Source organism: Cnephaeus nilssonii, assembly GCF_951640355.1.
Source record: "Cnephaeus nilssonii genome assembly, chromosome: 13".
Classification (NCBI taxonomy): Eukaryota; Metazoa; Chordata; class Mammalia; order Chiroptera; family Vespertilionidae; genus Cnephaeus; species Cnephaeus nilssonii.
Genome location: NC_137084.1, coordinates 10,748,243 through 10,772,943, shown reverse-complemented (window position 1 = coordinate 10,772,943; position 24,701 = coordinate 10,748,243). Strand labels below are relative to the sequence as shown.

General features: G+C 43.1%; 1 protein-coding gene and 1 pseudogene across 2 annotated transcripts; both read right to left on the bottom strand.

Annotated features, from left to right (window-relative positions):
* Positions 1–1,433: 1,433 nt before the first annotated feature.
* Positions 1,434–4,565, bottom strand: RAG1 (recombination activating 1; the record flags this gene model as incomplete). The annotated part of the gene is made up of 1 exon (XM_079788011.1): positions 1,434–4,565. The coding sequence occupies one exon, from the start codon at positions 4,563–4,565 to the stop codon at positions 1,434–1,436; it is 3,132 nt and encodes a 1,043-aa protein (XP_079644137.1).
* Positions 4,566–23,791: 19,226 nt separating this feature from the next.
* Positions 23,792–24,018, bottom strand: LOC307109321 (large ribosomal subunit protein eL38-like; annotated as a pseudogene). Its single transcript has one exon. The product of its transcript is annotated as a large ribosomal subunit protein eL38-like (transcript).
* Between the last annotated feature and the right edge of the window lie 683 nt (positions 24,019–24,701).

The following is a 24,701-nucleotide window of genomic DNA, read 5'->3' as shown; positions in this document are numbered from 1 at the left end:
GTAAAAATATTCCAAAAGTGCCATAAAATAAAAACACTCTGCAAATGTTAACTCCTCCACTGTACTGTGAGCAGGCTGTACCTAAACTTAGCAAGTGGGAGAAGTCCAAAGGTATTCAACTATAAAAATCTCAATTTGCTTATCATGATAGAAAGAGTAACACATGCCCTAGCTGGTTTGGCTCAGTGGCTAGAGCGTCAGCTTGGAGACACATGCCCAAGTTGCAGGTTTGATCCCAGTAGGGAGCGTGCAGGAGGCAGCCAATCAATGATTCTCTCTCATTATTGATGTTTCTATCGCTCTCTCCCTCTCCCTTCCTCTCTGAAATCAATAAAAATATTTTTTTAAAAAACATACAGAAGTTCACTAAAATTAATTTTAAAAAAAGAGAGAGAGAGTAACACATTGCAGAGGGAAAGACTCCAGGAAACCTGGATTTTGTAAAATTTATCCAGGTTTCATATGGAGAAAATATGGCGGATATGTTCAACAAGTTATTAAATCTGTGTTTACACAGTGAGCAAATCCAGGTTTTAGAAACCTCTGTGGCTCTGAAATTGTAGAACAAAACATTTGAAAACTAAATTAATCAAAATTAAAAAGTAAAAATAAAAATCACACCTGGTTCCTGATAGCTAAGTAGGCATGTATTACCAAAAGATTCAATAACTAACTATAGTGAACAGTTGCATTCTTCAACTTCATTATTTAAAAATCCATTGCAGTAGATAACCTCCTAACGTTTCAAGGTTCCAATAGAGACATCGTTTAAACCTAGAAAAAGTTTACTTTTCCAAACATTTTTCTGGATATAGGGTATTTCTGTATGTACCAAATGAGAAAACACATTGAATACACTTTGTATGTGTCATTGTCCCATTCAAATGTAAGATATTATTATTATTATTATCATTATTAGAGAAATCTGAAAAGCTCTTTCATATCCTGTAAAATAAGCCAAGATATGTGAACATTATAAAATAAAGAATTCTACAAAAATGATATAGAAAACACTTGTATCTCAATACAAACTATAATAAATGGGAGTGAAATGGAAACCACAAGACAAATTCCTTCCCTGGCTGCTCTGGTCATTCATTTTTGACAACCTTGGCTTTGATTTTCACGTCACTCATGCACACACACATATCTCCGTTAATCTCTGGTCCCCTGCAGTTACTTCTGATCTGAGTAATTGAGCTTTTCAAATAACTCATTTCTCCTGTTGCTTCCCTGAACTCCCTAAACAGCACAAGCAATCGGCTCATCAGTTACCCATTCCTGACATGGTTGCAGCCCCGGTGGCCTCTCCAACCTACCACCTCTTGGGTGGTGACGCCCCGCACACGAGACCGAAGGGTGCTAAGAGAAGACCTCAGTGCAACCCAAAGGAAAACTCATTTGCAAAACCAACTCATAAGCGGCTGCCCTGCTTAAAATTCCATTGAATCTTGAGTTTCCAGAGAGTCCTCTAGGCCTAATGGGTCCTCTAAACTTGCCTGCGAGTTTATGGTTAACCCAGAGTTTTTTAATGCATTGTGAGCATTCATAAACTTCTGGAGGTATTTGGAGGTATACAGCCAGTGATGTTTCAAGACATCTTCCATCTCGTAGCACTTCGACTGCCTGGCATTCATTTTCCGGAAGCGCCTGAACAGTTTGTTGCCAGACTCATTGCCCTCACTTGCCCAGGCGCCGATGGAGCCATCCCTCTCAATAATTTCAGGGACGTGTGCCAGGGTTTTGTGAAAATAATTGGTGATCTTGCCCTCGTATCTATACTTGAACTTGGTGGAGAGGAGCTCAGCAAAACGCTGGGAATTGAAACTATACTGGCAGAGGGATTCCGGGCACTCTTTAGCTGGGCATGATGATCGCCACACGGGTTTCATCTTCAGGTAAAGGTCCATCAGCTCCCTCAGAGCCTCATGCCTCTCCTCGGAGGGAATTAACTCACAAACGGCCTCAACAGTCTCTTTGGTCATGAGCTTCCTGGCAAAGTTGCCATTCATCCTCATGATGGGTTTGAGGTTCATCTTCTTCCGGAGATGCTTGTCCAGCGTGGCCTGCCACCTTTTCCTCTCCTCCTTGGAGGCGTTGGGATTCCTATACACCTCCCCGATCTCCAGCTGGAAGATCTTGTAGAACTCGGCCGCATTGCCAATGTCACAGTGGAGTGCATCTATGGAAGGGACTGTCTCGATGAAGGGCTTGGCCGAGACCCCTTTCACCCGATCCCGGAGTTCTTCCACAGACTCGTGGTAGGGGTTGGATCGCCAGACCTCATAGCGCTCCAGGTTTTCGGCATGGCTTCTGGTTATGGAGTGGAAGACAAGGTTTTGAGAAGCTTCCAGGCGGGTGGCATCACAAAGGGTGCAGATGTAGACGGAGCCAGAAGCCTCCAGGCCTTCCACTTCGCGGACAAGTTTCTCATCGTATCCGGTGCCCCTGAAGATGAACTTGAAAGTCCGGAGGATGCCTCCCATCTCCAGCATCAATTCGCTGCTCTTCATGGCCTCCCTCTCAGCAATGAGAGGGCTCAGGATGGCTGTCAGGGTCTCGTGGTCGGACTCATCTGCCAGCATAAGGCACAAGGGCTTGCAACACAGTTCAGAGTTGGGCTTGGCTTCCTCAAACACCTTCACATCCTGGGAGCCATGGGCTATGGTAATCTTCATGACTGTGAATGAGAACCGAACCGCCTTTTCGGGGACCGCTGGCCCACTCCCATGCTTCTCACTCACATCTCCCATTCCGTCACAAGACTCCTTCACCACTACGGTGAAGGGGCCATTCAGGTAATCATCAAGGTCTTGGGCTTTCATGCCTTCCAAGATGTCTTCTTCCATGTCCATCAGAGCAGACACCAACGCTGAATCATAGCGAAACCGCTTTGCAATGGTGTCCACGGGGTAGTCATCCACAGAGGAGGACAGTCCAGAGAGCCCGTCAATAATGCCCACGTCGGTGCTGGAAGACACGTTCTTCAGAGGTGGCTGCCACTCGAAGGGGTGGTAGCCTGGCAGAAGGACCTTCTCAGCATTCCGAAGGGCGTGCAAAGGCTGAAAAATCTGCCTCCCCGTGATGGCTTTCACTGTCCTGTACATCTTGTGGTACTGACTACAGCTGAGGAAGGTGTTGATGCGGATGGCCAAGCAAACAGCTGGCTGCAGGCCAGAGCCACGTCCCTGCATGATGGCCTCCAGCTCATCGGCTTGTCTGTGCTCATTTCTCGCCCTCAGCGCCAGCAGGAACAAGGTCAGGCACACGGACTTGACATCTCCGCCTTCTTCTTTGTCAGCAAAGGCCTTGACTTGTAGTTTGAGCTCCCTCAGACGGTGCTTCTGCGCCCTCCGGGTCAGGGACAGGAGATGCTGGCGGGGCCGGCCTCCTTTATTAATATGCACAAAAGTCTCTTTGGAGTCCTTGTGGCTTGCTACATGGTGATTATATTTTTCCAAGGTGACCTCCTCATTGCACTCCTGCGCTGGGCATTTCACCACCAGGGAATTCAAGATGCTCAGAAAGGACTTCACTGGACTCTCCAGGTCCGTAGGGAAGCAGGGATATCTGCAAGAGGGACAATAGCTGCCCATGACTTTGAGGCATCTGAGAATGCAGATCCTGCAGAACACGTGCTTACAGGTGGTCTCCACGGGGTCGGCCAGAATGTGTTCACAAATCTGGCAGGAGATAGATTGCACAAAGTGGGCCGGGAAGTCCACTGCCAGGAGCTTGGTACTAAGATGGATCTTGCTGCAGTTGGCGATCTGCTTCATCACTTCCTTGCTACTGGTCCTTGCCTGGACTCTCTTCTTGCGCTGACGTGCTTGTCTTGCTCGGTCAAGCGCCATTTTGAGTTTTTTGCTGAGCTGCACGTTTGGCTCACGACCCTTCCTCTTGAGTCCCCGACGGGCAGAGTGGCAGATGTCACAGGACGGTGTGTGGGGGTGCCACTCCATGGTTGCTTTCCTCGGGAAGTAGACCTCGCATGGGGCGCTGCTGAACTTCCTGTGCATGATGCTCCAGCAGTTATGGCAGAACTCCGTGGGGTGGATGGAGTCAACATCTGCCTTCACATCGATCCGGAAAACCTTGGCAATGAGGTCTGGCCAGGAAGTGGCTCTCTTTTCCTTCTTGCGTAAAAGGACTTGGGTTTTACCATCCACGGGCCCGTGGACTGGATATCTCCTGCTGTGTTCACCACTTTTAAAAGAATTCCCACAGATGCGGCAGAGATGCCGAAGGTTGGCTTGGTGGATGGCTTTGTCTCTTGCCTTCCCATCGTCATGGGATTTCCTCAGAAACTTGGGGTGAGGCTTTAATGCTGGTTGCGTCGAGGCCGGCTCCTCATCACCAGCCTTGTCCAGGACTGCAGGAGACTGCTCTAGAGGGAGTTTCCCCTCAGAGGACTCTTTCTTTTCCGTGTGAGCTTCTTCGGGTGCCTTTTCTAAGGATCTCACCCTGAACAGCTTAAATTTCCATTCTGAAAATTTAATATGCGGGTGCTGGATTTCATCTGGGGCCGAACTGAGACCCAGAGTGGGTGGCAAAGAGACAGCCATGCTGGCTGAGGTGCCTGGGAACAATGAAAACAAGTCAGATTAGGGGAAAAATGTCAATATCTCATGGATGTATCTCGGAAGGAATACAAATTAATACATTCAAATATTCACTCATTAACTCATCCAAAAAGTGACTTATTAAGCCTCCTATTTTAATATCCTACGTTAGGTGCTGATCATACAGCAGAGCACAGAGTTCCTCCCCTGTTCTGACACTGTTTCTGGTCTCTGTACCGTGTATCAAAGTGCACGCACCACCCATGGTTCGTCATATATACGCATGTACCATCTTATTTGCTTCCCACCCAAATCTTAGGTTCTCTTTGAGGACAGAATCTTTGAGTGATTCATCTCTGTCTCCCCAAGTTTCCTAGTACACCTTAGGTGCTCAATAGTTATTTGCTGAGTACATGCAAGGAAAAACTGGCTACTAAAACCAGAGAAAAGTCATATTTTTCACCTTGCATTAGCCTCATTGCGCTCGCTGGACAATATATTTCCAGCTTTTTAAAGCAGACTCCCGAGAGGTTGGTTGTTTATTTCTTCCAAATGGGTCATAAAGGGATGATAAAGCTACTAACCCAAAGAAAGTAATTACTCACTCCTTGAAGGATGAAGTGAATCTTGAGGTTTACGAATGCAAACTAATAATAAGAATCATGGATGGTAATTTTGCTTACAGTTTTAATTAGTGAACACTGCTGCAAATTATAAGGCTGTGTCTATATTCAAACCAAAAACCACATTATGCTCTAAACCTGCAATAAACCACAGTGGGCACATACAAAGATTCCGAAGGACTTTTAAGATGAAAAATTCAAGTCGTTCCAGATATAACCATAAGCAACTTTGAGGTGTTTATTGGGCTGCCATCCTGAAAGATATTACAGGCAATGGTCATTAGCTCTATAGCTTGTAGCAAGAGGTAGGAATAATATTTATCTGCTGGTAATAACAAAAACAAAAACATTGGCCATTTCATATGCCAGGAAAGCCTACAAATCTGGGTTGTGGTACAGACATCAATAGTGCTGTAGAAAAAAAGTCTGAAAATGCCATGTGGGTCCTTTCTAGACCCAATCAGCCCAATACTCTCGAAATTCTTTTATATATATATAATTGATTTTTTACAGAGAGAAAGGGAGAGGAAGAGAGAGTTAGAAACATTGATGAGATAGAAACATCAATCAGCTGCCGCCTGCCCATCCCCTACTGGGGATGTGCCCGCAACCAAGGTACATGCCCTTGACCGGAATCGAACCTGGGACCCTTGAGTCCACAGGCCGACGCTCTATCCACTGAGCCAAACCAATTAGGGCTCAAAATTCTTTAGTACCGATAATTGGAAAAACAGCAACTGTATTTTCAAACTACCATCTTTCTCTCCCAGATTCGCCTGGGTGAACACTCTTGACCCATCAATTATATCAGGCAACACTTGTCCCCCTCAATTAATTAACTAACCAAAGTGATGTGGTCATGGAAGCTACTCCTCAGGTGAACACACTTTGGCCATGGGTGGCATGGGGAAGGGGAGCGCAAGGGTTAATCCTGACTGCAGCCAACAAAGTTTCTTTTTAGGTCATCCTTCAAACTACCGCAGTTCATCCCATCTTGCATGCATTATGCATCAGAGATTGATTTTTTCATAAAAGCTAAAAGCCAATTTCCAAGACTTGGTTAAAGGGAAAATCCTGTTAAATTGTTCCATATGCAGAATTGTGTGAGAACTAAACAAATTCCAAACTATTTCAAAGGTCTCATTAACCTCAAAAGTATTTCAGCAGCAACCCAACAAATACCTCAAAGTTGTTTATGCTTCACTGATGTCCCTAAATTCTGTCCTGAGTCAGGTCACCCTGTCTTGTTGGCTTGACCTCATTCCCACGTGTCTTTTCATTCCTTTAGCCTTTCCTTTCCCAGTCTTTGTTGAATGCACTCGTTGTCTGGAATTCCAAGATAATAATGACCCTCTCTGGAGCTAATCACAGTTGAGTTAGTCAAGCACCTGGCATGTTGGAAGGGTCTCTGGAACTATCTTCCCACCCTCCCTGCTCCTCTGCTGACTCCCACTGGCCTGTAATGATATATCAGAGTCTACCAAAATCCACTTATCTAAATACCCCCATGGAAAGAGTGCCATCAACAAGCAGTTATCAGTGCTTGACATCCAAAGCAAATATTAGATTGTTTTTCAACTCAACTGCTAAAAGTTTATTCAAACTAGAAGCAAGAAGGTGGAGGGGGGAGCTGTTATTCTTATTTTTAGGGGAATATTCACCAAAATGCTAATAGTAGTGATCTGTGGGAGATATATTTTGTTTTTTATCCTCACGTATGATTTTTTACTTTTCCGAAAATTACCATGTATTACTTTTAAGCGCTAATGAGATATTTTTATCTATCTAATTAGCAAAGATTAAAAATATTGACATTACTCAGCTTTAATTAAGGCAAGGGGAAATCAAAACATCTTCATACATTTTGGGGAGGCACGTACATTGGTGCAATATCTCCAGCGGCAATTTTAGCAATGCCTCTAAAAAGCTTAAATACGTATTGTCTTTAGTCAATATATCTGCTTTTAGAAAGTTATTCTATAGAACCGTTCCTACATGTTATTCTTGTGGAAATAAACATTCCACAGGTTATTCCCACATATGTGAAGATAGAAAGATTTGTTTTTTAAGATTGTTACTTTAAAAATAGGAAACAGTACAAATAATCACCAATAGGTCATTATTAAACTATGGTCCAGTATAGAATGGAATACAATACAGAAATTTAACATTTCTATATGTATATGTGCAATTTCGATATGCATCAACATTACAGCAAGATGCCCACATGACAAAGCAGAGAACAGAGCAACAATAGCATATAGTGGGGCTCCTTTATGCAAATTTGTTCATGTTTGAGTGTACCTGAGAGGACAGAGATTCTGAAGGACATGCACTGAAGTCTTAACCTTGTCCACTGCTTAGAAAATAGAGTTGATGCTGGTAAGAAGGCCTCTTCATTTTCTATTTTATTCATTCTTATATCATTTGAATTTTTCACAACAAACATTATTTTTAAAATGTTTGTCATCAATTCAATTTAGGAGGAAATGTTTTCAAGACTAGATTTACATGTATATCCATAGTCACTTTTTCAGATTTCTTTCTAAATTTGCCCCCAGGGAAGTTTCAGACCTGGCTCAATCTCAAATCTGACCACCATCCTTAGTTTATCTTTCTTTTCTGGGAAGCATGTAGAGAGGGGACTGAAATGTAAACCTGTAGACAGCATGAAGTTAGAAAAGAGTTCTCTTGTAGTCATATTTTTTCCATACTCAGGAATCTTACAAATGCTTGATCTCCTCGCTTCTAACAAAAGGTCTCTGCAGTAGACCAGCCTCGGATTCTAAAAAGGCACAGAGTCACCTGTACACACCAGTCTGGTGTGGCTTGGACGGGGCAGAGCTGTCATTGGTGGTGACCACTATCATTACGTCCTTCAGGGGGTTGGGCCACCGCAGCAGCAGCAGCCCCCACCCTAGCCCAGCTTTCCACCCTACACACATGGACAGCCTAGTACTTGGCCCTCAGTTTCCCCTCTTAACCTATTCAACTTGTTCTACACACAATTTCTAAGTGACTAATGTATGACCCCTCATTGCAGCATCTGTTCTGCTCCTTCATGCAGTCACTTCACACATACTATTGTCTACAACTTGCCTGGCACCATCATCCAAAAGCTGGCAGCATCAAAAGCCTTTTTCTAAGTCTCAGGCAGCAACAAATTAACCCCAAGTTTCTTGTCTTTCCTCTGGGCAACGCAATGCTTGAACCACTTCAGAAAGAGAAGTGTATTGTCACAAGCCCTGGCCAGGAATCCTGGCTCAAGGCCATAACATCAAAGCAGGGTTTCTACAGTGGTCTCAAAATTATTAGGTATCACAATCCTTAGGGAGCTTGTGTTTAAAAAGACACACACACACACACACACACACACACACACACACACACACACACACACTAATGCAGATCATCAGCTCCCAGAGAGTCTGATTCCATTGACAAGGGATGGAGTCCAGAAGTTGAATTGTTTAACACACATTCCAGTGATCCTGCTGTGAGTGGCCCACAGGTCACCCTTTGAGAAATACTGGTCTCCTCCTTAGTCCAAGCTGATTCAAACAAATCCCGGCAATACTTGGCAATAGCATTCCTCCCACCCTGCAATTTTTTTGCTCCTGATCATTTTTCTTGCCTGGACTAGCACAGTATTTTTCCCCCCAGAGACTCACACCTTTCTTTCTGCTGCTTTGTTGACTCATTCATCCAAGAAGCACACCTTACACCCTTCCTCTGCCTGCAACATTCATTTACAGTCACTCAGATAGTCTGCATCTTCTCTGTGAATCTACTGTGTCTTCCTAAACTTGGTATCTTGTTCCTTTCTATTTTCATACACTGGAGAGCAAAATCAAATTGATGTCAGCATCCCCCTCTCCCTCCCTTCATCCCCTGCAAGGAAAAAAAAGCCCAAGTATTTCTGATTAGAAACATAAAAATGTAAATAAATATGTAACTCAAGGCAGGAAAAGCTGGAGTGTTACCTTGCTCAGCAGGCTGCCTGGGCAAAGTGTTGGGATGTCTGTAATGCGGTTGATATTATTGGATACCAACAAGAAAGCCAAGTGTGTTCTCCTCTCCCTCCTGGCTCTCTTGTCCCTCAGAACAGACTGCTGCATTATTTATCAGCTTCCACTGCCCTTCCCAGCCTCCCCCACCACAGAGGGCTAACCACAGATAATGGCAGCCAATCACAGCCCAGGAGCCCCCAGCTCCAGCTGGCACCTGGCTCTTCAGGAAGCTTTGTTGGGGGACCTGAGTGAGAACCCTGCATTGGGTGGGGGGAAGAGGCGGGGTTGGAGCATTGCCAAAGCTGCCAGGTCACTCCCCTGTTTGGCTGGAGATGATATTTTTCTTTTTTTAAAAATATATTGCTTTACTGATTTCAGAGAGGAAGGGAGAGTGAGAGAGAGAGAGAGAAACATCAATGATGAGAGAGAATCATTGATCGGCTGCCTCCTGCATGCCTCCTCCTGGGGATCAAGCCTGCAACCCAGGCATGTGCCCTTGGCCGGAATCAAACCCAGGACCCTTCTGTCCGCAAGCTGACACTCTATCCACTCAGCCAAACCAGCTAGGGCGGTTGGAGATGATCTTGTCAATATAAGCTCTGGCTTTTGCCAAGATTCTATGGCTCTGTACCTCAGTTTCCACGTCTGCAAGATGGAAATACTAAGAGTATATACTTCAAAGAGTCAATGAGGTTATATAGGGAGAGTTAATAGGGAAGTGCTTAGAACAGGGTCTGCCCTTGGTAGATACCCATCAAATACTAACTATACAATAATTTGTATTATGATTTTGAAATGGTATCCAAACCACCACAGAATGCTCTACCTGGTCAATTCTCAGTTTAGGGATGTTGGGCTCCTTGACAACACTAACTATAAACACTATTAGAGTTTTGAAGTCAACAGACTTTGATGTCTCAATTTCCTCATCTAACCCAAGATTGATAACATTAGCTCCTAATTATTGAGAGCAATAAGTGAGTGCTTATTGCTTCTAAGTGCTTTAATATCATTTGTCACAACAATCCTATACATTTGATGTTCTTATCTCTAAAGAGAAGCAACAGAAGTTTAGAACAATGAGCAACATGCTGGTGGTCACATAGCCACAACATAGTGAAGGTGGGGTGGGCTTCTTTTTTCTTTTTAATATGTTTTTATTGATTTTAGAGAGAAGGGAAGAGAGAGGGAGAAAGAGAGAAACATCAATGATGAGTGAGAACCATCTATCAGCTGCCTCCTGCAGCCCCACACCCGCCACTGGGGATTGAGCCTGCAACATGGGCATGTGCCTTGATGGGGAATTGAACCTACGGTCTCTTGGTGCATGAGTCGAAGCTCAACCACTGAGCCACACCAGCTGGGCAAAAAGCCTGTGTTCTTCAGCACTGCACTCTATTGTAAATGGAGAATATTGAAAGCCACTTGCAGCAATAGTGTGAGAATGGCTGTAAAATGAACATCAGTATACCTAGCCCAATCTGTATTTCAAATCCCCTTTATAATTCTCAGACCAGCTTTATCCCCCAAGTACCACTGTGTTCAGCTAAGATGTGAGGGATGGCCTTGCTCCCACGGGGTCCTCAGCACGAACTGTCTAAGAGGCAGGTGCAAGGATCTCGCCATGCTCTGCTGCCCTTACTAGACACTCCTCTTTATATCCCCACTAGTTTGCACTTGGGCCTATCCAAACACACAACAGTCCTGGGACACAGTTTCTGCTCAGTAAGGAAACTCAAGCCAGGGCAGAAGCCATTGCAGTAACATTGAGAGGGAGGGGAACTGGCCTGTGACCTCTAGGAGCTTTGGTGTTTTATGTCCCAGGGGATGGAACCTTCACCTGAGGTTCATGTGACATTGTGAGGCTGGGCAGGTAGGAACAGACTATTTCCTGACGACAGTGCACATGTTCAAGTCAGCAGGAAGCAGGGCCTCCAGGATGTGCCTTGATGTCCTCTTTAAACAATGGGGTCAAGTGCAAAGGAGTCACAGGTGGCTGACATGACAGAAGCTGCCCTTTCTGCCCATCCTCCATGCTCCAAAACCCTCCCTCTCCACTGAACTCACAGAAAGAGAAGGAAAGGGCCAGATTTTCTTGCTTTACTTCAAAGGAAACAGGGAAAATAAAATCTTAAATAATTGGGGGAAAGTAGCAGGTTCCAGCTTCGAAGGATCAGGCTTAATCCATAGACTGACTTAGAAGTTTAGTGACACCAGGGTGACCAACCGACCCAATGTGCCCAGGACCTTCCTGGATTTAGCCCTGAAAGTTCAAGGCTAAACTTGATGGTGACCAGCTGACCCAATATTAAATTAGGTCAGCTGGTCACCATTTAGTTCCAAACCAGAACTAAAAAATGTTCTGAGCTCAAAAATTCATAAAGGGAATCTTTTTCAAGTTTTCTTGGGAAAATTAGTGTTCAAAGAGACCCACCAAAGAACATTATTTTGTCCATGAGGGTCAGACCAGATAATGGGAGATCTTTCTCTTTTTTTAATCCTATTTACCATTGATTTTTTTAATCGTATTTACCATTGATTTTCATGTTTATCAGTCATGTATTGCTTTTATAAATAGAAAAAAAAAACACAAGATTTACAAATAAACACAAGTGTTGATAATGAATTTAAAAGAAGACAAAAATGTTGAGTGCATATGAAGATAAATTCTTCCAATTGTTTTGTTTCATAAGTCTGGATTTGTATATGTCAGATTCTTCAAGGGCAGGATTTCCAATATTTTCTTGTTCTTCCCCATTACACCTGAGGGCTCTTTCTCCAATTCATGTTGAAACCCTGTTGTTATCACCCATCCTCTGCTGTGAGATGGGTCCTCCACTGGATCACCAAGAAAAACAACTCGAGTGAGGGGCCCTTCTCCCTTCGCCTGGCCACTAAAATGCCACCCACCTGTTCTTGTTCCGAATCTTTTCCACACAACGAATTCCACCTGAAGCAAACTTTGACTTCCATCATGAAACAGCAAAGTCGGAGCTACCTGAGATTCTACGTAGTTCCAAGCAAGTTACAAATAAAAACACTGTTGACAGATCTCAGCCAATTTAGCAAGTGGAAAAGGGCAAACTAGAGTTTGAAGGGCTCAATGCCAGGTTCCAGCCTCCGGTGCGGCCCTCCCTCTGAGTGATCAGCTGTGGTTAATCATAGAAGCGCCAGCAGGCCCTACCCAGACCAGGCTCCCACTGGGCACCTACACCCCACCGCTCCTCCCGGCACCCACCTCCCCATCCAAGCCCCAATCCCTCCCTAGCAAGTTGCCCATGCAACACTCCCCTTGGCTCCCTGCAGGCCCTTTTAAGAGACCTTTTCAAATTCAATTTCTTCCCAGACAGCCAGCTCTGCTTGCTGATATCAATCAAGATCTACTCCCGCAGCTGTGGTCTGAGCGTGTGAACACTGCATTTTGTGCTCTTATCATAATCCAGCAGATGCTGTTTACTGACATTATGATTACAAATATAAGCATGTATCTCTATATGTCCAGCTAGCAAAACTCCTGTCTTCTAACATCCAATTGAATGCTAGAGCTGGAAGGGATCTTAGAGGTTCTCTGACCCAATGGAAGCATTTTATAGGTGAGAAATGGTCTCCCCAGAGGACCAAGTGCCCTGTTCAATGTCACGGGAGGGAGTTAGTTGCAGAAATAGCATTACAAACCCGGCCTTCTGGGTCCCAGGACCCTCCCTCTCTCCATGCCACCTTGTTTGTTTCTTCAGCCAGGGAAGGGAACTGGAGTTGGCAATGCAGCAGAATCTGAACAGGTCATTGCTAGATTAGAGCCTTCGGTGATCTTCAAGCTTGCCACGGCCCTGATCGTGAGAGCCAGTGTCCCCACACGCTCATTTCTCCCTCGCTTCCCCAGTCTTGCAATTGCTTTCTAATTAACTCCACGTTGATTATCCCTGTTAGTAAATTTCCTAATGCATTATTAATTGCCCTAGACGTCAGCTGCAGCTCATTCCCCACAAGTTCAGGAGCACCGCAGCGGACTTTCTGAGGTTAGCGAGGCTGTTTTCTAAACAGCTAGTGCCATCATGTGGGCAAAAAGGTCTGTATCACTGAGCTAGCGGAAAAGGTCTCCAAAATTAACTGAATCTGTGGTTTGGAAGGAATCCTAAGTTTGGTTTTCTTCTCTCCTCCCCTTATCCCAACTTCTATATTCCCTCCCTACCCCTCCACTATTTCCTACCTCTTAGGAATTCCCCATAATCCCTAGTGACTAAGAAACAGCCCCCAAAGCTTAGGCGGTCATAGGCCCCACAGCTAACTAACCTCAGAAACAATGGAAATTTATTTTCCTGCAGTTCAAGATCCAGGGCTGGTCTCCAATGAGTCCTTTTCCTTGGCTTGGCAGATGCTGCTTTCTCACTGCATCCTCACTTGGCCTTTTTTTTCTTAGTTTTTTTAATTTATTTTTATTGTTCAAAGTATTACAGATGTCCACATTGTTTTGTTGTTGTTGTTTTTCCCATTGATCCCCTCCTCCCTGCACCCGCCCCTCCCAAGCCTTTGCCACACTATTGTCTGTGTCCATGGGCTGAGCACATATGCATATAAGTTCCCCTGGTTAATTTCTCCCCTCCCCCCTCCACACACACACACCCCCACCTTTCCTCTGTAATTCATCAGCCTGTTCATGGTTCTGTGTCTGTGGATCTATTTTGTTCATCAGTTTATTTTGTTATTTATGTATGTGACCTTCTATGGTCTCTTTCTCTTCTTACAAGGGCTGTAACAAGGATACTATGCATTTATATGGAATAATCTTCAAGAGTTACTCTTAGTAAAAAAAAAAAAAAAGGCAGGAGGAAAGTGAGGTACAGAACAATGTTCAGGCAAACACATAGGTAAAAAGTGAGGATAATATGTATGTAAATACCAGTTTAGCTTATATATGCAGCCATTGTTTCTGGAAAGACACACAAGAATCTAGTTACACCGGCTGCCTTCAGAAAGGGGAACTCCAGGAGAGAAACGTCCAGCTGCCTCTAGTACCTTTGGAACTGGAAGGTTCTATGGCAGAACTAGCTCCTTCTGCTTCCTGCCTCTGGAGCTGCATCCCGCCTTCCGTTGGAGTGGCTGCGTTACTCCAACCTCCGCCTCAGTGGTCACACTGCCTTCTCTGCTCACTGTGTCAAACATCCCTCTGCTTCCCTCCTATACGGACACTTGTGGTCCCATTTAGGACCCGTTTGGATAATCAGCCCATCTCAAAAGCCTTACTGTAATCGCATGTGCAAAATCTTTGTGAGGAAGATAGCATTTAGAGCTTGCAGGGATTGAAACCTGGTATCTCTGAGGGAGATTATTTATTTTGCCTACTGTATCTACCTTTAAGAAATTGCCACAGGAGGCCTACCGGTTCACTAATTGTGGCAAATGAGTCATATCCATGTCATAGAGGAAACTAGGCGAGAGCTAGATGCGGATTGTCTGCATTACCGTCTCACTGCTTCCCAGGCCTCTTAATGCCTCAGAGACCACACGTCCAGGGACGTCATGTTCTTTCTCTGGGCACTGTCCTCCTCTTTGCCTTCTGGTGACGAGTGGGAGGGTGGCCGGTCAGAGCCCTCTGTGTGTGTCAGGCCTTGCCATTGGAAAGGTCCATGCAGACGCCAAACTCGGACCACTTCTGGGGCAGCCTCTCCTCCTTCTTGTACATCTATTGGTCACAACAGAGGCCACTAGTCAATTAGCCCGACTACTCCAAGTCAGCCTCTCGGTGAAACATTACCAAGGGGGGGCTCAGTTTCTTTATTTGTAGAAGCAAAGCGGGGAGGGGATAAGATGCCAGCATCTCCGTCATTTCACTCTGTATCGTCTGCATTATTTGTGTTTTATTCAAATATCACCTGTGTTGTTACTTGTTTAATATTTGTCTTTAAAGGAAGTCGCCTTGCTTACTTCAGTTTATTTGCTTTAAAAAAAAGGATTTTTTAATGTTATCTTATGGTAATGGCAAAGATACAAGGCAGGAGGGGAAATGCTCTCTAATAAGAAGGAAGGTTAGTGAGCATAAAAATCTACCAGCCCCAAAGAGATACTCTCCCTTTCCCTGAATCAAAAGGATTGATAAAATTTGGAAAAGCCGTTCAGTGTGAATGTGCACCTAATATTAATATGTCCCCATCTAAAATCCTCTTGTGTGCTACCTAAAGTACCTCACGTACCACAATGAGACTTCGTAAAACGTCAGCGTGTGGTGTCTAAGAAACTTTCCAATTCTAAAACGCTGCCACTTGCGTGCACTGCCAATCACGCCACACCTGTCGCTGATTGGCTGACTGCAAAAAGTCAATGCAGGAACATGCCCAGTGGGGTGGCGGGATTGAGACCACCAAGCCGCAGTTGCACTTTCTTAATATAGCTCCTGTTGTTTACAGCTCTTCCGGCCTCACCTGCTGTTTGTCTACATCTTTCTCTGGGTCCCAGAGGAAAACAACAGGCCAGCATGCCACTTCATGCGGAAAGCAGACGGGGGCTCCAGAATACCCCCATTTGGTGGGAGATGGCCCAGCCCCCCTGCCTTCACTCCTCGGGACTCTGAATTCACCATCTAAACCTAGGAAACATAAGGGATGGAGAAGATCCCTGTGCCTTGGATCCGATTGAGGTTTTAAATCAATCAACCAACACTCCCGAGTTTTTAAGCATGCGTATTGTGCGAGACAGGGGTCACATCATTTAACCTGCTGCTTGCCAGCTTCGGGTTAATTGGGCAGATGATATTAAAGCTGTTGCTATTAATGAATGGAAGAAGATAGGACATAACTGCTAAATTACATGCTAAAACCCAGGAGAAATGTAAAGTTTCAGAGGAGACTACAGGAAGGCCAATGTGTAATGGAAAATGAAGATGCTATACTTCCATAAAACTACCCATATTAATCTTAGTATATGTTAAACCCAGCTTGTTACTCTAACCTGATTTTTCTCTCAAAACTAGAATTACAGGGGGGAGAGAGAGAGAGAGAGAGAGAGAGAGAGAGAGAGAGAGAAAACAAACATCGATGTGAGAGAGATACACGTTGATTGGTTGCCACCCCACAGGCCCTGACAGGGGACAGAAATTGAACATGCAACCCAGATTCATGCCCTTGACTGGAATCAACCCCACCACCCTTCTTATAATTGCATGTGAATCTGCAATTATCTCAAAATTAAAATTTAATTTTTATTAATTACAAGCAATTGCAAACTTGAACTGAATCCTAGATAGAAAACCTAACCAAATTAACAGCTCTAACGGATTATGTGGGGTGCCATTGGAGGAATTTTAATTTGGATATATATTAGAAAATATTTATTATATAACCCCTACGTTCATTGCAGCATTATTCACAGTAGCCAAGACATGGAAACAACTCAAGTGTCCTTCAATGGATGATTAGGTAAAGAAGATGTGGCACATATATACAATGGAATCCTACTCAGCCATAAGAAAGGATGAAATACTGTTAGTTGTGACAACATGGATGGATCCTGAGAGTATCGTGCTGAACAAAATAAGTCACGTGGAAAAGGACAAGAACCATATGATTTCACTTACATGTGGGACATAAGACAGAAAACAATGAATGGATGAACAAAACAAACAAAAATTATTGACACAGACAATAGTATGGTGAATATCAGAGGAGAAGAGAAGGGTGTGGGTTAGTAAAGTGTAAAGGAGATCAAATAAATGGTGACAGGAGACTAAACTTTGGGTGATGATCACACAATGCAATATACGGATGATGTATTATAATAATACTAGAGGCCCAGTGTACGACAGTCATGCGCTGGAGGTGAGGGGTTCCTCAGCCCAGCCTGCACCCTTTCGCAGTCCAGGAGCCCTCAGGGGATATCCGACTGACAGTTTAGGCCTGCTCCCTATGGGGAATGGGCCTAAGCCAGCAGTCGGACATCCTTAGCACTGCCGCGGAGGTGGGAAAGGCTCCCGCCACCACCACTGCACTCACCAGCTGTCAGCCCGGCTTCTGGCTGAGTGGCGCTCACTCTGTGGGAGTGCACTGACCACCAGGGGGCAGCTCCTGCATTGAGCATCTGCCCCCTGGTGGTCAGTGTGCATCATAGCGACCGGTCGTTCTGCCCTTTGGTCAATTTGCATATTAGCCTTTTATTATATAGGATAGGATTGTACACTGGAAATTTACATACTCTTATTAACCAATGTCATCCCAGTAAACTTAATAAAATATTTATTGTATAAGTTAAGTTTCTGAGTGTGATAATGGTGTTGCAGTTATTTCAGAGACTATATAACTGCACTTATTCTTAGTATACTGAATTTAGGGAAAACGTATAACAACATCTGCACCTAATTCAGAAATTTAAAAAAAAATAAAAACTTCTCAAATAATTTAGAGGGGGTAGGGAATGAGGGAAGAAAGGAGGCAGGGAGGGAGAACATGGAATATTTCTGGAAGATAAACAAATAGGCAAGACGCCCAGGAGTGGTGGGTAGGCAAACAGCCTCCATAATCGATAGTTATGAACTTTGTCCTGTAATTGGAATGGTTAATGTCTTTACTTCCCTCGACAAGCACAAGGGCTCCTTTTCCACTCTCTTAGGTAAATGCTGTCAGCTTCTTAGAAATCTTAAATGTTTTGCTGGCTAAATACTGTCATGTCACCCTTTTTCAAAAGCATCTGAGCAGTACCTTTAAACAGCCTTTTCCAAGTTTGCCAGCCGATGGCTCCGAAGTCCACCTTCCCCTCCTGACTGAACATCCTGAGGTGGTCCCCAAGCCCTAGCAGGTAAGCACATCCTTCACTCTCAATGTAGTTATATAAATAGCAAGGCCTGTGTTTTACATGTTAAGTTGGTCATATTATTTTTTTTCCTTCACAGTGGTTGCTTCAGGAAAGTAGCACTGGGTTTCAAAAATATAAGGGGAGCACTTTTACCTTTTATTTTTCAGCCTTCTGTATGTGACTATTTCATGTGGTGTGTGAATTTTCATTTCTTTTTTAAATTATTGGTGTGTGTTTATTTTTTTAAATAATGCTCAATCCTAGAATTCTAGGGAGAATGAGTAAAACACACGCCGAGAAACAGATGGAAAACAAAAATGACAGTCTTTCTGGGAAGTCCTTTGTAACACAAGCCATAAATATCTATAGCCTTTGACCTACCAATTTCCATTGGAGGAATTCATCTTCAAGTAATAATTTAAAATGGAGGGAAACAATTCATGCACAAAAGTTCATTGACACATTATAAAAGCAAAAATAGTAAACTTTAGAGGAAGAGTTCATATACCATAGACATAGTCATATAAATAGGAAACTGTACGTTCTTTAACATTACTTTGAGGCATTTCAATTACATAGGAAATACTTGATATAAGAAATGAAATACAAACTATTTTAAGAGCAACGGAACTAAGGTTGATGAATCATTTCAGTTTCCAATTGTGTTCCAATTTCTAATACTTTATTTCCTCTCCGGAATATGATGTTTGGCTCTTTCCAATTTAGTTTGAAGGGATTTCCTATCAGAAATCATGCCCCTCTGATCGTGGCTAACATGATCTCTTGCTCATAGATTTCTGGCATTGATCCTTTGTATCTCTAGTTCACTGGTACAGAAAACAAAAACTGTAAATGACTTTTAACAGATTCTGTAAGAAGACACCCCACCACCACCCGCAGAAAACCATTTTACAAATCTTCCAATGTGCATGTGTCAAATCTTCAAAGATCATTATTAACTTAACATTACTATATGCTGTATCCCCTACAGAATCTCCTTCAGGAAAGTGATCGAATACAAACTACCATTCAGAACAGAAATTTACTTTGTTATAAGGAAGCGGTCAGTTTCATGTTATTCATTCAAGCAATATTCTACTTAGAAAATCTAGAAAGAAATATGTTCCTTTCTGGCAGAAATTGGGATGAAAGTATGATATTTTGGGTGGATAAAATACTGAAACTGAAAATTAATTTGTTCTTAACAATAACAACGTATTAGCAACACCATAGGGAAAATGCAAATTCGGGCAAAGGCTTCAGAGGAACTTGGAATGTGACCTACTCTATGTGATTTTAAAAACACACACACTCTAAAAGGTGTATTAGCATTAACACACACACACACACACACACACACACACACACACGCACACACCCTTTCCATTCCCTCTTATAGTGAAGCAGATTTTAATTTACTTAATTTGTCATTGTAATGAACTGCACTGTCTCATCGTTGGCTGTTCCCAATCTATAAAATAATTGTATATTCTCCCCAAAGCATTTTTATTTCGTTGTTCCAAACAAAATACATATCTTCTATTTCTATAAAAAACAGTGTTAGACATTGAGACTGGTTTCCAAGTCTGCCCTGCAAAGACTTTGACTCATATTGCAATGAAAAGACACAATTACTGAAAGTAATGCTGTTGCATCAGAGTCATTCTTTCAACTACATTTCGGGCAATTCAAGGAAACTAATGTTACTCATTTAATTGCCTTTTGGGGAAATTACGTTGTAAATTCGAATCAGGAACACTGGAAATCTGTCTCCTGTTCTTCCCACCACGCAGCTCAAGCCACAGTCAGGACACTTCCTCTCGTCCTGCCTCAGATTCTCCTGCTGCTGCTGTGAGAGTCTCCACACCGGCAACCAGCAGGAACACACACACATGAGGCTTTTGAACTCAGAACCTTCCTGAACGGTCAGCCTCTAGTTGTTCCAGAATATGCATAAGCCAGAAGTTTAGACCTACATTTTTGATTTTGTGCTACAATATCATGATTAAAGTTTTTTGGTTTTTTTTATTGATTTCAGAGAGGAAGGAAAAGGGACAGAGAGATAGAAACATTAATGATGAGAGAGAATTATTGATCGGCTGCCTCCTGCTCTCCCCCTACTGGGGATCAAGCCCGCAACCCAGGCTGATGTGGAATGGAACTGTGATCTCCTCCATGACCTCATGGTTCATAGGTAGACGTTCAACCACTGAGCCACTTCGGCTGGGCTAAAGTGTTTTTTGTTTGTTTGTTTGTTTGTTTTGTGTGGGGTTTTTTTTAATAAGGATCCCAACGTCCAGAAAGATTCAACATTTCCCATTCAAGAGGTCAAACATGGGAAAATCTGACTGAGCGATGTATTCGATATGCAAAAATTGGAAAGAAGCAGACTCAAGCAGGAATGTTGTAATGTCAAAATAATTTTCAAAAAAATTAAACACAACCTCTAAACAAATATGGAATTACCATATAGAATGAACACATGTCAAAGATTTTATTCCATCCATTAATTAAGGAATCATCAAGAGGATAAAGCTAGTTCAAAGGAAACTTGGAAAAAACAGAGATTTTATATAGTCAGTCAAAGGAATGCTGAAATTAGTTTCCCTGCTTAATAGATATGAAACCAGTTAATAACCTCTGGGGTTTGGCTTTTTACTGGACAGAAATATCTAAGTTAATGTGTAACCTCAGTGTCTGATCTCTAATCAAATAGTAAACAGCAAAGCCAAACATGGGTGAATTCTCAGACATATATAAATAATTATTAGGTGGACACATTAAACAATGATACTAAAGGACAGTAGTCTTCATCCAGCTGTATTTCAAGTTTTGGATGATTTTTTTTTTAATAGTAGTTGTTTTTAAGGTATCCAGAAGAGAAAGTACCAAGAGAAGTCGTAATGGATTATATACCTTGGTGAGTTAATCTGACCCTTAGCTCTGCCAGTCCAACAACTGATTTTATCCACCAGGTGTGCCTTAGAAAATGGACAGCAAGCAAGTATACCAAACCAGACAAAAGCAATTCATTTATATAAAAAATGTACCTCACAAATAGATCGGATACCTGCATCCTATGGCTGGTACATTCTTTCCCTCAAGGAAAGCAGTAAATTGGGTCAACTTATCATCTCAACATTGCTTGATAAGCAGTGGTGAAACTAGGAAAAACTGGTCCCAATGCAGTGGACAATTTTTGCCCTCCCCATTTTTCCAAATGAAGATGAAGAAGAAGAAGATCCCCTCCTTTCTCCAAGAGCAGGAAAAAATGATTGTGCCACAAAACATCTGGGTTCTTGAATGGGATTTGGGAAGAAGGTGAAGAGCGAAGGCCACGTGTTTTCACTCCTTGCTAGTAGACAGGCTTTACCAATTGCCAAGGACAACACCCGGACTTCTGCAGATGCCAAGGTGGGTTCCAAAACTAAGCTTCTGCCTCCTAGTAGCTGTCAGCTCTCAGCCTGGACAGTGGACTGAACCCAGGGCACACCATCCAAGCCTGGTATTACTGTCTGCAATCTCCCAGGAGCCTTACCTCACACCCCTACACACCTCACTTACCTTCCCTCTTTGCCGCCCCTACCCCCCAACCCCTCCACACACACACTTCACTGGTCATCCCTCCTCCCTCCTCTCTCTCTGAGATCTTTCCCTGATTTGGGTGGAGTGGGGTGGGAAGAGGGAGGGAGAAATGGCGGAGGCTGCCTTGAAACTTACTTTACTTGAAACCTATTCCAAGGCCAGAATCCTCTCTTGGGTAACATCCCTTCACGTGCTCCTTTGGCTTCATTTGGCCACTGTTAACGCGTGTGCATTCCTTCAATAGGCAACTGCTTTCGCAACTCAAAGGTTCAAGGCATCAGGCCATCTCCAAAACTCCTGGACAACAAACGGGACATTTCAAGGCAGGGCATGTCCTGCTCCCTGCAGAATGCACGTGGGAAATGCCACGCTGGATCGCTCTGACCTTTTTCTAGGCTCCGTCATCGCTAATGCCTCTTCTGATGAACTGCGTCTTTCCTGGTCTGTAACTTGATCAAAGGGTTATTATAGTTACTTTCCGGCTCTTCCTGTGTCTGGTGTAAGAAAGATTCTGACTTTAAGGTGCTCTTGTAAGATGATATATTCCAGTGTATACTTTTAGGTTAGCATCTAAAAATAATTTATAAGTTCAAATAATTGTGAAGAATGTAACTCTACCATGGTGTATATTTTACACATGCTTTACATATTTTTGACAAAAGTTTGGAGCTGCACAGATAGATTGTTCAATTCTCATTCAATTTATGGAGGGAACTCTACTATATAATCTAATTAACCAAGCCAGTCCTCATTGACAAACCAATTCAACCAATCAGATTCACTTTCCATCAGTTTTCAGTCAAAAATCTATCTAATAGCATGCATCAGGAAAACCATCTTATTTGTGAATTTTAACTCTGAAATAAACATAATATTATAGATGAGTGGATAAACAAATGGATGGATGGTCAGTTGAAAGAAAGAATCAGAGAGAAAGAAAGAGAGTGTGTGTGATAGTTAGATAGAAAACTGGTGTGTCTTGCCCTATCCAGTTTGGCTCAGTGAAGAGAGTGTCAGCCTGCAGACTGAAGGGTCCCAGGTTTAATTCTGGTAAAGGTCACATGCCTGGGTTGCGGGCTGGTTGAGGGATGGTTGCGGGCTGTGGGCTGTGGGCTGGTTGAGGGCTGCGGGCTGGACCCTCCATAGGTGGCTTGCAGGAGGCATTGATGTTTCTATCACTCTCGCCTTCTCCCTTTTTCTCTGAAATCAATAAAAATATTTTTTTAAGAAAAGAAAACTGTCTTGTCTTGAGTTTGTTTTCTGAATTAAATAAGATGCAGTCACTTAGAATATTTCTTCCTGAATCTCTCCTTGCTGTCCAAGAAATCCTCCCTTAGCAGCTGAGAATTCCTGACGAGGTTCCTTTGGAACCCTGGAGTCAACCTGGCTTAGGAAGTCACACTCTGTCATTTTCACCCTCTTCACTGCAGAAGACATAAATACATCTTCGAGGCTGTCTGCCACACTCACATCATGGTTGTTCAGTAAGTGTTCAGAACGAATGAGTTGTGTTTTCATTTTATAATTTAACTCTTATTTATAATTAAACATCTACCTTATTGCCAAATGTTTGGGGAAAGAATTTGTCACCTGCCCACCCTCACCTGCAATAGTCTGCAGGGTGTATCTTATTTCATTTCTCAAATAAAATGTAAAAAAAAAAAAAAAACAGCAATCCTGGAATGTGGTGATGTTTTTATATACTTTGAGGTACTTATAGGACAGCCAAGCAAAATGTTTTAAATTAGCAGCATTTCAGAAAACCTGGGCATTGTGGCTGCTGTACTATCCAGTAACGCCACTAATCAGAACATTGAGTTCCCTCCATCTGGAGAGCACGCCCTAGTGTGAAAAGCATTTTCACAGGTATGGTCTCATTTGAACTTATCACAGCTCTGAAAAGAAGACAGGGTAGATTCTATTCTGCCTTTATAGATGAAGGTTCCCTGACCAGGTAGGTCCCAATGTAGGTACGAGGCAGAGCCAGGCATAACACTTTGGTTTTCTGATTCCTAATCCAATAGGGGTTTGAGCTATTAGAAAAGACTTCCAGGAGGTACTGTGCATAGGATAGGGTGGGTTATACTGCAAAAAAGACAACCCCAACATCTCAATGGCTTAAAATAGACATTTGTTTCTGCTCATGTAAGTCCAGTGCAAGTGGGTTGACTTTAGTGATCCCATACTTTTTTTTTTAACTTTTAACATTTCAATACAGATCAGCATGTCAGGCTCATTTCAGCTCCTTCACCACCAAACCCGGGGGCAGGGACTGCTTCAGCTTGTCTGAGATGACCATGGTATAAGGGTATCAGCTGCATCGGACTTTGAACTTCACATTATCTTTATTTTTCTTGATCTTGACAGATTTGGCATCCTTTAGCCTGGCTGCGAGCAGGAGTCCTTGATCTCCTCAATTTTGCGAGGCTGCGGCCGGCGCAACAAGTGCCTCCCATACATTTTTATGAGTTGATTCTGACAACAGCCTGGAAGGTCAATATTATCCCTGCATTTCTGGTTTAGGAAGCGGAAGCCCGTGAGGGTTAAATAACTTGATCCAGAGTTCATACTGACCAGAGGAGGGGAGTCTAACTCCCTTGCTCTTCCTTTGCTCTACCTCTCAGTTTCATAGAATGTCCTCTTTGTCATCCCATAAGTGATCTAGTTTTATAAAGCAGTGGGTGGGGGATCCTTAGGGGCTGGCAATTCTACTGACAATGTTTTATTTCTTGAGCCTGGTGGCAAGCACACAGATGTGTGTGTGTGTGTGTGTGTGTGTGTGTGTGTGTGTGTGTGCTTCTTTTTATGTCTTAAATATTTCAAAATATGTTTTTAAAAAAGAGGGGGAGGGCAGATGGAGTCTGAGAACCAGTGACAGGTTCTTATCTTAATAACATATGCATTTGCTATGAACATTGGCAACTAAAAAGCAGGAAATATAGTATTATCACCACATATTATATCATAGACCAGCGATTTTCAACCTTTTCACTTCACAGCACACATAAACTAATTACTAATATCCTACAGCACACCAAAAAAAATAGATTATATTTTTTGCGATCTGACAAAAAATAGGTGTCATTTTGATTCATTCACACCGGATGTCTATGTCGTGTTGGCTGTTGTCATTTTTTTATTTG